General features: G+C 40.2%; 1 protein-coding gene across 2 annotated transcripts; it reads right to left on the bottom strand.

Moving 5' to 3' along the window:
* Window positions 1–4,532: 4,532 nt before the first annotated feature.
* On the bottom strand, window positions 4,533–15,149 carry vrtn (vertebrae development associated). 2 transcript variants are annotated; one of them, XM_028821811.2, is made up of 3 exons: window positions 14,710–15,149; window positions 14,521–14,630; window positions 4,533–6,816 (listed from the first exon to the last, which is right to left on the bottom strand). In XM_028821811.2, the coding sequence occupies exon 3, from the start codon at window positions 6,812–6,814 to the stop codon at window positions 4,757–4,759; it is 2,058 nt and encodes a 685-aa protein (XP_028677644.1). In that variant the 5' UTR covers window positions 6,815–6,816; window positions 14,521–14,630; window positions 14,710–15,149; the 3' UTR covers window positions 4,533–4,756. The 2 variants fall into 2 exon arrangements, with proteins under 2 accessions (XP_028677644.1, XP_028677645.1); XM_028821812.2 differs by having other exon boundaries at window positions 14,508–14,630; window positions 14,710–14,849.
* Window positions 15,150–17,126: the final 1,977 nt, after the last annotated feature.

Below are 17,126 nucleotides of genomic sequence, written 5' to 3'. Positions count from 1 at the left end.
AATAAAATCTAATTTTACTCTGGACTGGGCATAAATCCATTGCAGGGCAGATTCAGATTGCTACAGTAGTTAACATAGCCTGCACTTCTTAGTGTGTGTAGTAAAACTGAACTGGAAAATCCAGTGATTGTGACCGTGGCGTGATTGTTGGAGCCATATGTGCTGGTTTGAGTGTTTCTGTAACTGCTGTGCCTAATAAAGTGGCCAGAGTCTAATAAAACCATAACACAACATATATTCTCAAATCCACTTAATCCATTTCAGGGGCATGGAGGTGTCAACCCTTATCCCGACAGCATAAGTTGAGTGACAGCCATTGAGTCTGGGCAGGGCACATTCACCCAAAGTATACAGCTCAAAAAAATTAAAGGAACACTTATTAATCAGAGTATAGCAACAAGTGAATGAAACTTCTGGGATATTGATCAGGTCAGTTAAGTAGCAGAGGGGGTTGTTAATCGGTTTCAGCTGCTTTGGTACACTAGAGGGGCAACAATCAGACGACCCCCAAAACATGAATGGTTTAACAGGTGGAGGCCACTGACATTTTTCCCTCCTCATCATTTCTGACTGTTTTTTCACTCGTTTTGCATTTGGCTACGGTCAGTGTCACTACTGGTAGCATGAGGCGATGCCTGGACCCTACAGAGATTGCACAGGTAGTCCAACTACTCCAGGATGGCACATCAATACATGCCGTTGCCAGAAGGTTTGCTGTGTCTCCCAACACAGTCTGAAGGGCATGGAGGAGATTCCAGGAGAAAGGCAGTTACTCTAGGAGAGCTGGACAGGGCAGTAGAAGGTCCTTAACCCATCAGCAGGACCAGTATCTGCTCCTTTGGGCAAGGAGGACCAGGATGAGCACTGCCAGAGCCCTACAAAATGATCTCCAGCAGGCCACTGGTGTGAAATGTCTCTGACCAGACAATCAGAAACAGACTTCATGAGGGTGGCCTGAGGGCCTGATGTCCTTTAGTGGGCCCTGTGCTCACTGCCCGTCACCATGGAGCTTGATTGGCATTTGCCATAGAATACCAGAATTGGTAAGTCCACGACTGGCGCCCTGTGCTTTTCACAGATGAGAGCAGGCTCACCCTAAGCACAGGTGACAGATGTGAAAGGGTCTGGAGAAGCCATGGAGAACGTTAAGCTGCCTGTAACATTGTTCAGCATGACCGGTTTGATGGTGGGTCAGTGATGGTCTGGGGAGATATATCCATGGAGGGATGCACAGACCTCTACAAGCTAAGACAACGGCACCTTGACTGCCATTAGGTATCGGGATGAAATCCTTGGACCTATTGTCAGACCCTGTGCTGGTGCAGTGGGTCATGGGTTCCTCCTGGTGCACGACCATGCCCAGCCTCATGTGGCGAGATATGCAGGCAGTTTATGGAGGATGAAGGAATTGATACCATTGACTGGCCCCCACACTCGCCTGACCTAAATCCAGTAGAACACCTTTGGGACACTATGTTTCGGTCCATCCAATGCCTCAGACTGTGCAGGACCTCAGTGATGCGCTGGTCCAGACCTAGGAGGAGATCCCCCAGGACACCATCTGTTGTCTCATTAGGGGCATGACCCCCCCCCCCCCTGCCATTGTCAGGCATACATACAAACTACAGAGTACGATTTTGAGTTGCTGCAATAAAATTTCTGCAAAATGCACTAGCCTGCCGCATCATTTTTTCACTTTCATTTTTGGGGCTTCTTTGAATTCAGCCCTCACTAGGTTGATAATTTTCATTTATATCAAATGATGTGGCAACCTTTTGTTCCTAACACATTACACAGTCCTTATCAGAATACTGTAAATATCCAGCATGATTCCCCCCGTTGAGATCTGATGTGTTTTCAAAGTATTCCTTTAATTTTTTTTGAGCAATTTAGAATTGCCAGCTAACCAAAGATACGACTTTGGAGATGTGGGAGAAAGACCCCCTACTGACTTGCAGGGAACACACCAACTCCACACAGGCAGAAATTATACACTGGACATATGAGACGGCAGTACTAATCATAAATAAGCAAAAAAAAAACCCTAATTACAGGTGTTGTCTGCTTATATGATTATGACCCATGTAAATGTGGAAATTCTAAGATATTGATTTGGGTTGGAAGTGGGGAAGGAAAGGCAGTAACTAAAAGCTTCACATGGACTGGACTCAGACCACTTAAGAGCAGTGCCATACTCCCAGGGCAACTGGGACACAAAAAAAAAAAAAATGAAGTTACACCATGTATCCACAAGATGTCACTAACTTTCCTTTTGTTTATCCAAGGTCCAGATTCTCTCTCACCTTTTAAGAAAACAAACCACAATATTAAACTAAAAACTTAGTCCAACATATATTGCTTCCACGTTTGCTCTGTGAATGAAACAGAGATGCTGTGGACCTTGCTTTGATTACCTGCAATGTCATTTTCCGTAGAGAGTGTTCTGCCTCAGTACATTTTAGGGATAGGTTTAATCTGTTGGAATAATCTTGGAAATTTTTCAGGGCCGTTGGAAGCAGCATGCTAGGTTTCAGGTCAAATAAGGAAACCTCTTTTATGGTTCAAGCTCTCTCCAGGTGAGCCAAATGGAGCACAGCAGGCATCAATAATAACTGGGTTTAGGTGACTAAGACCCATGAAGCCACACCACCCTCACCTTAGCTACAGCTCTGACTGCAGGTCCTAAACTCCCCCACCATGCAACATCTGCCACCAGACTGCAAGGCCAACTCTTCATGACTCACAATTCTGCCAAAGGGGAACTCAAGTTCAGCATACTCTGTCATGAACATCACATACAGGGATCACAAATCCACTACCAGTGTTGTTCTTGGCAGGTGTGACCTTGCACTAGCTCAAAGCTCAGTTCATACAGATTTAAATGAATAAAATTTATGTTCATAGTTCACCATTTCAATTTTGAACTAGTTCATTTTGTATTTTTTAAGGAGAATAAATGACCCATGAGTTTACTTTTTTAATTTTGCAGGTCTTATATTAGGCTAATAGTGTTCTTGAATAAAATGCAAGATTTTTTAATTACACTTGAGTTATACCCAGCAACAAACATATATAACCATAGATGCTAATATCCTCCCAGTGAAAAAAGAAATTAAATACAGTGTAGATGCAAGTATACATATAAATTACTGCTTTATTTCCAACCATGTGACACAAATGGTGACAGTGAAACCAGCGTGTAGGTGAATTAACCGATTACACTGCCGGTCAAAATTCACGTCACATGACCAACGGAAAAAAATATAAAGTGGCCTCGCAAAGTACAACATTTTCCTAAAAGCAAAAGCAGGCAGACACAGACAGTGCCTATTTGATATTTTTTCTGAATACAAATAAATGGAAAAAAATTCGTATGCAATAAATATTTGTAATAATCCACTATTTGTGCTTCTCCGAATACTGAATTCGGCTCCACTCCTACATTACAGGGCAAGGCAAAACATTTAATCTGGACCTAAACCAGATCCAGAATGTCACACAAAACTGAACTAGTTCACGTTGAAGTTCTTCACTTGCAAATGCGTTACGTTCACCATTCTTAGAAAAATGAGCTTGTTCAATGAACGCACTCTTTAACTAGTTCATGCACAACACTGTCCACTACAAATCCACACTACGAAGAACAAATAGGAATGTAAATCTATGTAATGGGGAGTCAAGTATACTTGCTTGTTTCCCACATTTTAATAATTTTTAAATCAGGATTACACCCACAATAGGGAGAACCCAACATAGATAAGTCTTACCACCAACATTTATGATTGCTGCCTAGAGAATTTTGTATATGAGCTTGGATCAGTTGGAAGAGGGGGGCAATCGATCTCGATCATTAAGTAGGCAACAAATGAGCCAATTTAGTCTGATCTCAGAGTTTTGGGTGGTATGGTACAAGAGCTTTATATCAAACATCCACTTCAAGCAGGAATTAGAACGGTTTACTGGAGTGACACTCTGACCTAAGTTACAAGGCGGACTCTGCAAAACATAACCCTTCAGTCTCCACTTACAGAAGAGAATAACTGAACATCTGAATTTCAAAAAGCATCACCTTCAGCTTCGTGCCATACCTCTGTGGGTCAAGGCTAATCCACACTGGTGTAACCTAAGAGCACTCCAAGAGTAGAACACATTAGAGAGTCAGCAATAGCCTGTCTAGGCTGAAAACTAACACAGTACACGTCACTCAATCTTGCAAATCTGTCTTAGTCTCCAAATTACCCAACACCACAACAAAACTAACATGCCTTGAGGATGTGGAAGGTGGGAAAAAATACCTGCACAAAAACCCTGTGACACGAGACTGTACAACCACCACAGACGGCAGTCAGACAGGACACCAGATGCATGAAGCTGTACAGTAGCATTAAACACTGCACCATCATGCAAACCATTAATAGAAGTCTGAACATTATCCCTTACTCACAGGTAAAAAAAAAAAAAATATGACATGAATCTGTTTTTTGCATAAATTTCAAAGCTTTATTTGGCATTCTTAAGCAAACATAACTCAGCTATCCTTTTCAATTTTACAGAAAAAAATTTTTTTTTGAAAAAAGTGTAGAATTTCTGGTCATCAAAAAAAGCAAATTAGACATATGGCTTATAGTCAAATATTTAATCCCTGAAATACATTAAGTTTTTCCAAAAAAAAAAAAAAAAAAAAAAAAAAAAATTATGTACAAAACTTTTATACTATGAAAAAAGTTCATTCTGTGCACAAGAAGGCATATGCTCTTCAGGCGTGGACTAGTGACAGACCGTGGTGCAGAGCCCGTTTCCACATGTAGAAAGTGGAGCGTGGGGTGAGCGGGAAGTAAGAACGGAACTCCTTGAAGGTTGGAAAGGCCTTTTCTTCAAAGCGTTGCTGCAGGAAAAGCTTTGCTTTGGCCTTGAAGTTGGCCAGGGCCACAACATCCATGAGAAAGACCTGTTCATCTGCACACTCTTCTGGGAAGCTATAGGTGGAGGAAATAGTGGCATTGTAGGGGCTAAGGGGGCTTTTAGTGAGCTGCCCGTTGCCTTTTGACAAGGGTGCTAGGGCCCTATTATCCGTCATTGAGGGCTCACACAGAGGTGATGGGCTAAGAAGTGACAAACCCAAGCCCAAGCTCCAGTCCAAGCTTTTATTAGACGTCTTGGTTGCACTACTCTTTTTCCAAAGCCAAAAGAAAGATGGAGAAATAGATGGGAACTTCACCCTGAATGTCGAGAAGGATACGTTCAACTGCCTGACAAATTTCTTAGCCCTATCCCTCATCATTTTCCTCTCGTTTGACAGCATGTGGGAGTTTGTTTCTACCCGACGACGAGGTGTGAAATCACAAACAGGAGAAGATGATCCCAAAATTGCAGCAGTGGAAGTCTGGCCATTAGGAATAGGCATTTTCTCGGCATCTAAGCTGTCTTCACTACTTCCTAAAGCATCTTTAAAGCCAGGGTTTGCCAGAAGAGCCTCTCTCCGCCAGTTATAGTAGGTAGATCTGGAAATTCCAGGAAAACTCTTTTTAAAGTGTCTGTATGGAAGCAGGTTGTTCATAGCGATACACTGCTGCAAACGTCTTTTGGCTTCCTGCATATATGCAAAATTCTGGGCTCGGTCACCAGCAAGCTTCTCTCCAACCATCAACTGTATATTCTGTTGGGACTGGTTGACTTGAACATTTGGGCTATCCTTTCCTTGAGGAGAGTAGTCTTCCGGCTCCAACTCATCCAGGTGTTTGCCACTGACCGGGACCACCGAGTCACCCATCTGCAGCAGTTCATGTTTCCAGGCATAATATGTGGAACGGGATATTTCAGGGAAAAACTCCTTAAATTGATTGAGAGGCAACAGGTTGCCTTCCAAGAAGCACATCTGCAAGAAGTGTTTGGCCTCATAGCGGGTGGCTGACTTCTTTCGGTGCTCTTGAGTCTGTCGCTTCCACCTGTAGAATGTGCTCTTGGTAATGTTATATCGGTCCTTGAGGCTGGAGTAAGATATCTGAGGGTCCTGGCTCAAAAGCTCTAGGGTCTTGAGTGGTGAGGCACAACCCTGATCCTCACCTTCAGTATGAAGCATCCCAATCTGCACAACAGGTAAAAAGTGCTGAGGCTTGAACACAGACTGTGACTGTAGCTCTCCTGACCACATGATATGCAAAGTTGCCATGCAGGAGTCCGGAGGGCGAGACCTGGGCCGAATCAGTCTGTTGAAATAAGGACGAATCTTCAGATTGTACATTGGGTAAATGGAATAGATATTGCACTGCAGGACAGATGCCAGGGCATAAATATGCCACATGTTGGCATACGTGCCAGGGAAGCAGGTGGCTTTGACGTCAGCATCAAAAATAGCTTCCAGCACGGCCATTGGGAGATTCATCTTCTCAGCAGACTCCTCTGTGCAGAGAGAAAACTTGGCTGCCTGGAGCATGACTTTGGAGTCAATCATGCCATTCAGGTAGTAGTGTTTCCGAAGAAGCATCTCCACCACTGTTCTGACCCGCAGCTCCAGGCTGAGGCTGGTGTTGCCCACCAGAAGAATGCTGGCAACATCAAAGAGCAGGTTGCCATCACCCTTACATGCCAGTGGGAGCATATCACTGGGAGCATCTTCTGGGTAAAGGCTTTTAGCAACAGGGTCTACATCAATCCTCTCTGGAATACTCTGGCCATGGCCCTCTGGAAGGTGGAACAGAGACAGAGCCGTTTCTGCGTCCCGGGCCACACCAACAAGTTTTTTCAGACCAGTGCATTCTGTAGCTTCTTGTAGGTCCCCAAGTACCGACTGCACCACCTCAAGCCTCTGAATCATCCCTGAAATATACAGAAGAAAATCACAAATGAAAATCAGAAGAGAGTCTGCAACCAACACAAAAAACACTGTTCATATCACCTTAGACGGAAGAGTAGGGGTGGCGGTGTTTTGTTCTAACCAATTTCAAAATTTGATGTTAATCCTACTGCCTAATATTATTTATCATTAAGTAGGCAGTGATTATGAGACTTGCAGAATCTTACCAAATACACAGAGGGATGGAGCCTATTTTCATTTGAAAGTCCAACGTTGGTTAATCATAAGTAGATTGCATTTGAACTGCATGCCACTAGATGTTGCTGCATAAATCTCTACATTGGTGAAATCAAGCAAGCAAACAACAGCTTCAGAGACATTAGGCTGTAGGTGGAATGAGATTAGTACAACGGTGGACATTTGAGCAATGCACCATTACACTTTGAAATCATGATGTAAAATAGGTAGCTCAAGCTCCAATTGAATTCAGGGTTATTAGGTTGGAAAGGAAAGGTAATAAACTAGAAGCTTCACATTGACTGGACCACTGTGGACACTTAGGGCAGTCTTTCATCCCCATTCACCTGGAGGAACAGGGGACATTGTAGAAAGTACAAATATGTTCCCTCGACAAAGTGTTTTTCAGATTGCCATCGAGTTCTTTGAAATGGAACGTACTAGAGCTGAAACAGTACATGTACAGTATTCATACCAAGCCATCACTGTTACAGGCATTGTCGTTTGGTACATACAGTTGTACAGAGAATATGCGGTGAATGTGCGAAGATTAATGCAATGTGGAACCAAAATTACAAGCATAAACTGTAAGCCTTTAGCACATTTAGCCACAAGCTGATTGGCATCTCATGAAATCAGTCGCACTATGGCAAACGCTTCAGATGACCTGGAAGACCCACCTTATTCTTTTAAAATCAGCTCTGTGGAACATTTTGGGTTTCCAGTGAATTATAGCAATAATGGTTAGGAAGTGGTAGATCAGACAAGAACAGTGTGTGGAAACATCTAAACATGCTAACACATATTCAACAGTATCACCCATACAGTATGTTCCAATCACCAGAGCTAGGCCAATAAACACACACACACACACACACACAACAGAACAGTAGTCCAACTACTGATCCCCGATGTCCTTAAGCCACCTCTAGATGAGACTGCAGACAGAGCAAAAAAAAAAAAAAAAAATTGACAGAAGCAATTAGCATTTACATTTCATTAACTATGCAGCCATATGCAGTGGAAGATGACCTCGGCTTCAAATATTTATTAAAAGTGCTCAAGCCTCGATAAAAGATTCCATCCCATTGGTTTATGTGCAAATCAGTGGTCCCGACACTTTACCGGTATACACAAAGTGTATAATGGATTGATACAGTAATCAATCACAAACGTCATCACAAATGTGATTCATTGCTCTTAAAAGGCACAGGTATTTAATTTTGTTAATCAGCACTGTATTGCTATTTAATTTTGTAATATTTTCATTGCATAAGAAATACATTTCAGCATATACAAAATGTTCAGTGTGAGTTTGTTTGCTGTTTATACTATGTAATACATGAAAACATTTTAGCTCCTAATTTTTTTTTTTTTTTTTTTTTAAAACCAAAGAACTAACCAAAGCTGGCAGTTGGCAAAATGATACCCGACTGTAGCTGCTATCTCAGGCTCTCTTTACTACTAAGGGTGATTTCTTTAAATAACACAAGAGATGTTTTAGTCACTACAGGTCTATCAACTAGACTACTGTACGGGTTGGTGGATGGTAACTTTTACTGCTGTCTGCTCAAAATAAGTGATAGTGAAACCTAGCCCTATGCATTTCAATTTTTTGTTGCTTAAATCTCATTGTACTGAACTCATACCAATCTGTGATGTCCAAACCATAGTGTGAACTGAACTATGAACTTTGTGTACCCCAGGATGTACAGTAGATGACAAAGAAAAAAAAACAAACAGAAACCATGATATCAATTCATAGAAACCATGGAAAAAAACCCAGAGGAGAAAAAATAAATCTGCTTTTTAACAAAATAAAGCGACTTGAAGAAAAAAAAAGTTACACAAAGATGCTTCACAAGATGTCACTATTTATCCATTTCAGTTTAAATATCCAAGGTCCAGAATATCTTACACTGCTAAAAGATAAAAATCAGACCAGTAGATATCAACGCCTTTTTCGCAGTGGACAGCGACCTGGTTTGATTACCAGTCTGACCACTTTCTAAGGAGTTTGTACTTCCTCCTCACACATGCTGCGATACACTGCACCAATCAGTACATCCTAGAAAGGATTAGTTTTGCACAGTTGGAACCTGCTTGCCAAGTTTCAGGCAGACTGAGGAAGATCACTTTATTGTTCAAGTCCACTCCATGTGAACCAAATGGAGCATAGCAGGTATCAAATATAACTGGCTTTAGGTGACTAGACTAGAAAGTCTCAGCAACATTGGAGAAACGAGGTAAGCACCAGGCAAGAACCACACCCACACAACGCCAACATAAGTCAGCAATTATGCTAACCCACATAGGATGTAGGAGGAGAACCAGAGGAAGAAAAAGCACACCCTTACAGATGTGTAAACTCCAAACAGAAAGCAAATGCGATTCACGCCAAGGATATTGAATCTGCAAAGATATTGCCGGCAAAAATAAAGTGAATATTTTATTTAGTTCAATGATCAAAAATTACAGTTCAGAGGATCAAGGAACAAAGCATACAACAAAATACGGACAAACAAACCCTTGAAGGAAAGGTGCCAACATAAAGCTCAAAGCACTAAAATACTAGAGAGAAAAAGTAAAAGCTCTCTCAAGTCTAATACATGCGATTCTGGACCACTTCCCATCACATGACTACCTGTACAGCCATTTCCCAATTGTCATGTGACAAATGAAGAATGTTGGGGCAATGTGAAAAGGGGGGCCTGAAGCAGAACCCAGGCTTCCTCCCATCACAAGCTCATTGTCTGCTATAGTAGAACTGACTCCTTGGGACACAAGAAATTAGAACAGGGGATCGGGGCTTTATGGTGAATAGGAATGCAAAGCCTTAACTTCACTTTTAGGATGATGAGCGATATGGAATTCGCTGGTCATATGTTGACATTGACAGACAGTAAGCAAAACTGGTTACTGACTTAAAAGCTAACATTCATGAAGCACACAAATATAGAAGAGACGATGCATAAGGCTATGCAACTGAAACAGAAAAGCTTGTTTTCAGACCCTATCTTTCTTCTTTACTGTGACGGGCAGAGGTACCAGAGTGTGTTTTATTATTTGCAGTCAAACGACTGCTTGGACTACAAATGAGGAAACCATCTATGACAGGAGTGAGTAATCTTCAATAACTACACCTTACTATTATACTCCCACAAATTCTGAAGGAGAATTTAGAAACACTGCTTATTCTAACCTGCATATCCCCGAGGACATGGGGAGAAAATACAGATTCTACAAGGACCAGGTGTGGGACTCAAACCAAGAACTCTGACTCTGTAAGGTAGCAGTGCTCACCACTGAGACATCATGCCACCCCAGGAGTTAAGTGACTTTTTTTGATTTCCAGAGTGAGCCATATGGTGCATTAGTATTCGTTTCTGATTTAACTGAAAAATGAAAAACAAGTAGACATAAAATTAAGGAACTGCAAAAAAAAAAGTGCAGCCCTCCAGGACCAGAGCTGCCCACTTCTGCTCTAGGACAAATTTGTGGTGCTTTGAAATACTTGTCATCACCATATTCACCACCCCAATATTTTTTCACTGAATAGACAGACCATCCTCAGCCCATGGACACCATTAAAGAATAACCATAGACGGCACACAGATATAGGTATACTGTAGCTCAACTGGTTCATGGGAGAGCTACACAGCAAGATAATTCTGAATTCGAGTGTAAAAATAAGCAAAGTGTGAAACTGAATGGAGAAACACAAATAGGCTTCCTACTTAAGAGGTTGGATGCAACGAATAGTCCTAGGACATACAGTACCACTGCCATTTTAGACATCACAGGGATACAAGTAAAGGATCACAACCACACTAAGGATCACTCACCTCATATACTTACTGCCATTGAAGCAGGGTGCTCTAAACTAAACAGGAATGCTCAGTCTTTGTCCTGAGGAGCATAAGAACTGCAGAATCAATAGCTGCTTTATACAGTACCTTTAAAATTTCATTCTTATTAACTTTACAAAGAAACAGTTGTAAACACAAATCAATATTAGTAAAGAAAATGTAGTTAATATCTTCAGATTTAGTTTAATTGCGGAGATTTTAAATCTCTCTTATTGTGAAGAGGTGGGCTATCTCAGCTTATCTTTGGGAAATCATCAGTCTAAGCAACAAGCAAAGCAAATATTCATGTTATAGTGCAAGTCTACAATAAACATATTTTGAAATGCCGTACTGCTCAGTTCTTATAAAAGGAATAATCTGTGAAGCAAATATTTATGAGGAAAAATTCAGTATGGATTCTGAGATCTGCAGTAATGGAAATGTTCCAGTGAACTTTTATATTTATTAAAAAAAAATAATTCAGGTGAAGATGCACACCCTGATATTCACTGGGTAACATTTTGACATAAAGTCATTAAGGGAATGGATACTATGCAAACAAATTTCACCCTTCGAACCAAAAACTGCACCTGCATCAAAAAAAAAAAAAAAAAAAAACTTTCAAACTCAAGAATTGCATTAGAATATTGTGCCTCAGTTCTTTTTGAATTTAAGCTTAAAGCTAAACAAGACTACATAAAGGAACCTTCAAACAGGGAAGAAGGGAAAAAAAAATGGTGTGTTTGGTGTAGAGAAAGGTAATAAGTAATTCTCAAACTAACCTAATCCAATTCATACCCCACGGTAGAAACCAACCTTGGATGGCACTCCACTGCATGTCACAGCTCACTCTCGCACACATACCCACCCACCTCCCAAAACAGGGCCAATTTAAAATCACCAACCAACTGAACACGCACGTTATTTTTGGGTTGGGGGGCTTTAGCAGGCCAGGGGGGAAAAAAAAAAAAAAAAAATGGTGAATGGCTCACGCATTCTGGAGAAACATGCAAACTCCACATAACAGCACCCAGCCATGGATTATAAACCTAAGAGGGCAAGGGCTTCTTGTTTAAAAAAGATCAAATATAAAAAGGTAACTCATTGGCCTACTGTAAATATTTATGCGCTTCAGGAAAACAAATTGCTTGGCCACAGATATGGTTAACTCCCTCTATTCATATTCTCAACCTGGAGTCTGTCAGGATAAGCTTTTAGTTTTATAAACAGTGTCACATGTATCAAGTACAGAGAAATTCTTCCTTGCATGTGCTAATCAACGTGCAACACGTTCTTACTCTCTGATGCCATGTAACAATAGCTACCTTACCTAGCTTACAAATCCTGGACATGTCAGCATTTACTCAGAGTGCACTCAAGTCTGGGCAATCAGGAGACCAGAATGCCTTTGGACTGTTGGAGAAAAATCAACGGGAACATGGAAACTTCACAAAAAGGGGACCTTGACCAGGGATCTAACCATTTCACGTTTTTGCATATAATAACAGAATTTTTATTCATTTTTTTTTTAATTAACCAAAATATTTTAAAATGTTGAAGAAATAGTACAAAACTTTGTTGATACTTAATCAGATATTATTGTACATGGTGCCTTTTGTGATCATACATTCCTATGCATAAACACGTAAAACATTTTTAAAGTCAAAACAAAGAAAAGCAACAAAATGCAGCCACCGCTTAAATGACCCGATTTTGATCCCAGGCTTAAAGACGGGACACTATTCATTCTTTCTTTACACATTTGGACTTTCAATGGATATTCCTGTGTCCTTCAGCATCATAAAAGGTATGCACGACAGGTCAATTATCCACTTTACACAGTCGCCGTATGAGTAAACAGAGTGTATCATAGTGTGCTATGGACTGTAACAGATTGATTACTCATTCACAGTGAGCTCTATATATTATTAGATTTACTGCACATACACTCCTTTATTTCGCCTTCAATTTTCAAACCTCTTCCCCAGTTCAGGATCACAGGGCACCAGTGTCTATCTTGTAGCAATTTGGTGCCATGCAGGATGGGGTGCCAGACCACTGCAGGGTACATGGACATGCATTCCTACAGGTACAATCACAAATGAACTTAACACACAGGAAGGAACGTCAGTGTACCTGGAAGAAAAATAGCCATGCAGGCTCAAGGAAGACCATGCAAACTCCATAAATAAAGTTCCAGTGAGGGAAAAGACACTGTTATATATGATTTAAATATAATTTTAAAACACATACTTGTATGCCCACACAAATCCTCAAAAGTGACACGTCATTGGAGATTCATACACTTCATGTAAATACTGTATATTAATATGCAATCCAATCTATACAATTACAGGCATGAACAGTGATACAGTAACAGATCACCTTGTAGTGTCAATACTTAGATATACAGTATACTAAATATATAATAACACATTAGATATTACATCTAACTAATGTCACTCTAATATACACATATGGAAGATGTTCATCCACATCTCAGGAATGATGTGGTAAACTGCAGCCTCCTATATTTCAAATTGGTAATTACATTTTAAAGTGAGCATCTGAAAGTATGGGAGCACGCACTGGATTTCACTTTTTATTAAAGATGACAAGAATGCTTCCAAGTCTATAAAAACAAGTAAAATATATTAGCTATTATTCACACACACAAGTACAGTATACTGTATGATGCAAATGACATACACACAGTGAAACCGATTCACTTGGGACAGAGACACTCGTGGGTGGGGTGGGCTGGGGTGTACAGGGGCAGACAGACCGACCACCTTTATGTCCCACAGCTTCCTCTTTAGTTCACTAGTGAATTATGAAACAAATAATACGCTAGGTTTCAAGTATATTGTACAATGTAACAGAGTGTAAATTGTAAATGGCGATCTGTTGGTGTAAAAAACGTTCGCAGTTTATAAATCGATTTTCTTCCGAAGGAACAGAAAAGCGTACAGCTCAAGAAGTGGTTGACGGTTCAGGCAATAAAGCGTAAGAAGTGAGAAAGTAAGCGAACATTTTTATGGTGCCATAGACGCCGTGAACGAACAGACTTTGACTTATATAGTGCCTTTAACAGTGCGCACCACAGCAGAAAACGGCCATTAACGCTTAAAGGGGATACACGGAAACTCTCTTTCCATACACACACTTTCAAGTGTTATCTCAACACCGCAAAAAATTACTCAAAACTGGCATTTCTGCTGTGTGGGCCAATCAAGAGTATCGCGCGATAACTCAGAGAACACTTAAGAAAAAGCAAATAAAACACCCGATTAGTCGAACCCTCCTCGAAAACCGCTAAATGGTTTACCTTTTCTACTCATATCACAATATCTCACCGATGAAACATATGAACAAAGGCTCAATGCATCTTGTAACCCGTGCAATCTCTTTATTACTAAATAAAGTGCGAAAAAATATGCCATGTGCACGATTTTCCTTGTTGATGACTCTTCAGCTCCACTCCGGCATTTCAAACATTTATTAAAAAAAAAAAAAGTTCGCGTGCGTCTCCGACGGAGATAAAAGTTAACTGGCTGCACCAAAACACCGGCCACTTTACGGATACGTACACGGTGCTTTTAGTCTTTTTTTAATATAAAGAGTTTTACCTCTGTAACTAACCTCGCGTGAGTCTCTCCTCGCTCCACTCCTCCTCCAGACTCGCACCAGTACCTGAGACGCTTGTAACTTCAGACCGCTGTCTCTCTCTTCGAACTGAAGGATCAGTTTGGCTTCCGAAAGGAAGAAAGAAAAAAAATCACAACATGCACACCGGCACTCAATCCAAATTTGTCAGAACTCAACTCTCACCAAGTGGGACGACCGGACTGCCGATTTGGGGATTTGAAATGGTGTCGGAGGTTCCTCCCTCCAGGAAATTGTCAATCACCAGCTTCTTTTTGTCTACAGATAAAGAGAGTGAGCGCGAGGGAGAGATGGGTGGACGAATGCGAGAGCTGGGTGTAAAGATCCTTTGAATTAGTGTCTGGGTCAATTTCAATGTGAGATGATAACAGCTATTGTTTGGAGACACTTGATAAACATGGCAAAGTATTAGAAGACCCCTTTATTTCCCTTGTAGACGTTGGGCACCCTAATGAATACTTCGAAAACAGAAAATATCCCGGGCGGGATTTATTATAGGGTCCGATCCTCACCCATCCAGCGTCAGTGAAGGCTGACTTTACAAATATACATAAACTAAACACGCTTTCAATAAGCTTTATAACCGGTTTTCTGTGTACATATTTCCACGTTACACTTTATTACTCCCCCTTAGACACAGATTACTTATAATTTATATGCGTAAAGAATTGTGACAGCGTCAACCTTTCGAGATCAGTCTTTCTCTGATTTAAATATTTTAGGGTTCCCTGAACACTTTTCAGGATTTGTGTTAACACACAATAACTATAACATAGATAAATCGCACTTTATTTCTATCTATCTATCTATCTATCTATCTATCTATCTATCTATCTATCTATCTATCTATCTATCTATCTATCTATCCAATAAATAGATAATGAATAAACAGATAAAAACCAAAACGCCTAATCTGAATGAAACTTCATCTAATTGTTAACATTGTAAAATACTGGAAGCCTATCGGATTTTGCGCACATTTCTGTACAAACTGCAACAGAATTGGTGAAGGAGAATATAAAAGTTTTCTATTTCGTATGATTTTTACAGTTACCCAGTATTGTTATGACTACAGTACAGTACAGCGTTCTACTGCTGACAATGGAGCCTTATGTAGTGAAAGTCTTGTGCTAGAATAAGATATAACCTTTGTTTTTGGTTTTGAAATAACTCAGTTTCTGTGTGGTTTGCAAGTTCTCCCCATGTATGAAATTGGACAGAGTTGGCTAAAGGATGAATGAATGGATCAAATGGACCCACTTTGATCATTTTCAAAGCTCATTTATTGTCACCCTCTTATTAATACTTTGTACTATATGCTTGATACATAAGCATTGATTCAAAGCCTTTGTACCCCAAATTCCTCCGACCATTTAAAGACATAACTCTTAGGCTTATCGGAGACTCAAAATTAGCCTAGTTTGAATATATAGGGTGTTAATGTGGGTGCATATACTGTATTCTGAAGTGAACTAGCACTTCATCCAGGGTTAGTTCTGCACTGTGCCAGACATTGTCCAAACAGGAATTGAATGCTCAGCAGTTCTTGAATTCAAACAGTAAGAAATGGTCATGTCCACTTTGTCAGTACCATCATTTTCTTTAGGCAATAATAAAGTTGAAGATTTCTTATATTTCATACACTGTGACATGACATGGGTAACACAGTGGTTAGTGTTGCTGCCTCATGGATCCAGCATATCCATCACCCTGATAGATAGATAGAGAGATAGATAGATAGATAGATAGATAGATAGATAGATAGATAGATAGATAGATAGATAGATAGATAGATAGATAGATAGATAGATAGATAGATGTGAAATAAACTATATAACATTTACTCCAGTGTAGGTGTGCATATGTGTGCTTGTTCTGCAATGGACTTTATCTCAAACCCTGAATTTGATTAAATACTTTTGAGAAATGTACAGTATTTTGAATTGTAACACCCACAACCCAACACCTTGCATTTTTCATCTTCACAAAGAGTTAACTACCATTTCCCCTTTTTGCTGTACCTACTTCCTTTCATACCTTCATGATATTCATTCTCCCTTTATTGTTTTACCCTTTTTGAGGTAAACGTAATGCTTTCTGTTATCCATATCCGCGTGTTTTTTTTCTGCTACTTCTGTTTATTTTCCATTTCAACAATTTTTAAAACTCAGGAAGATTCCCTTCTATCATTTCTTCAAATCCATTTGTAGAAACTGTGGAGGAGCAAGAGGTGCAAAAGTTTTAGCACACCCCCATTTCTTCCATTTTTATTGAAATTTAAGCAGTTTAGGCAGCTATTATACAAGCTGTTGATGTTCAGACGTGTTTCTGATATTGTTGTGGCTGTGGGTCCACCAGAGTTGTTCCTGTCAGAGTGTCATCCAGTTTCCAAATACCTACTGATGGTGTAGGAAACTTACCCATACCTTGGTTTTTTTTTGCAATTTCCCTAAATGAATGACCTACAATTTTAAGGGTTATAATGGTCTGTTTATCTTCCTTTGTTAAATGCATTTTTCTCACCATTACAATAGTAATATACAGTGGAATCATGTCCAAATAATATTTCAGAGGGTGTAGCA

This window comes from Erpetoichthys calabaricus, chromosome 16 (assembly GCF_900747795.2).
Source record: "Erpetoichthys calabaricus chromosome 16, fErpCal1.3, whole genome shotgun sequence".
Taxonomy (NCBI): Eukaryota; Metazoa; Chordata; class Cladistia; order Polypteriformes; family Polypteridae; genus Erpetoichthys; species Erpetoichthys calabaricus.
The sequence above is the reverse complement of the archived record's forward strand: the minus strand, read 5'-3'. Positions and strand labels throughout refer to the sequence as shown.

Bases quoted from the DNA above. Each gene is read 5' to 3' on its own strand.
- vrtn (XM_028821811.2), bottom strand. From the start codon at position 6,814: ATGATTCAGAGGCTTGAGGTGGTGCAGTCGGTACTTGGGGACCTACAA.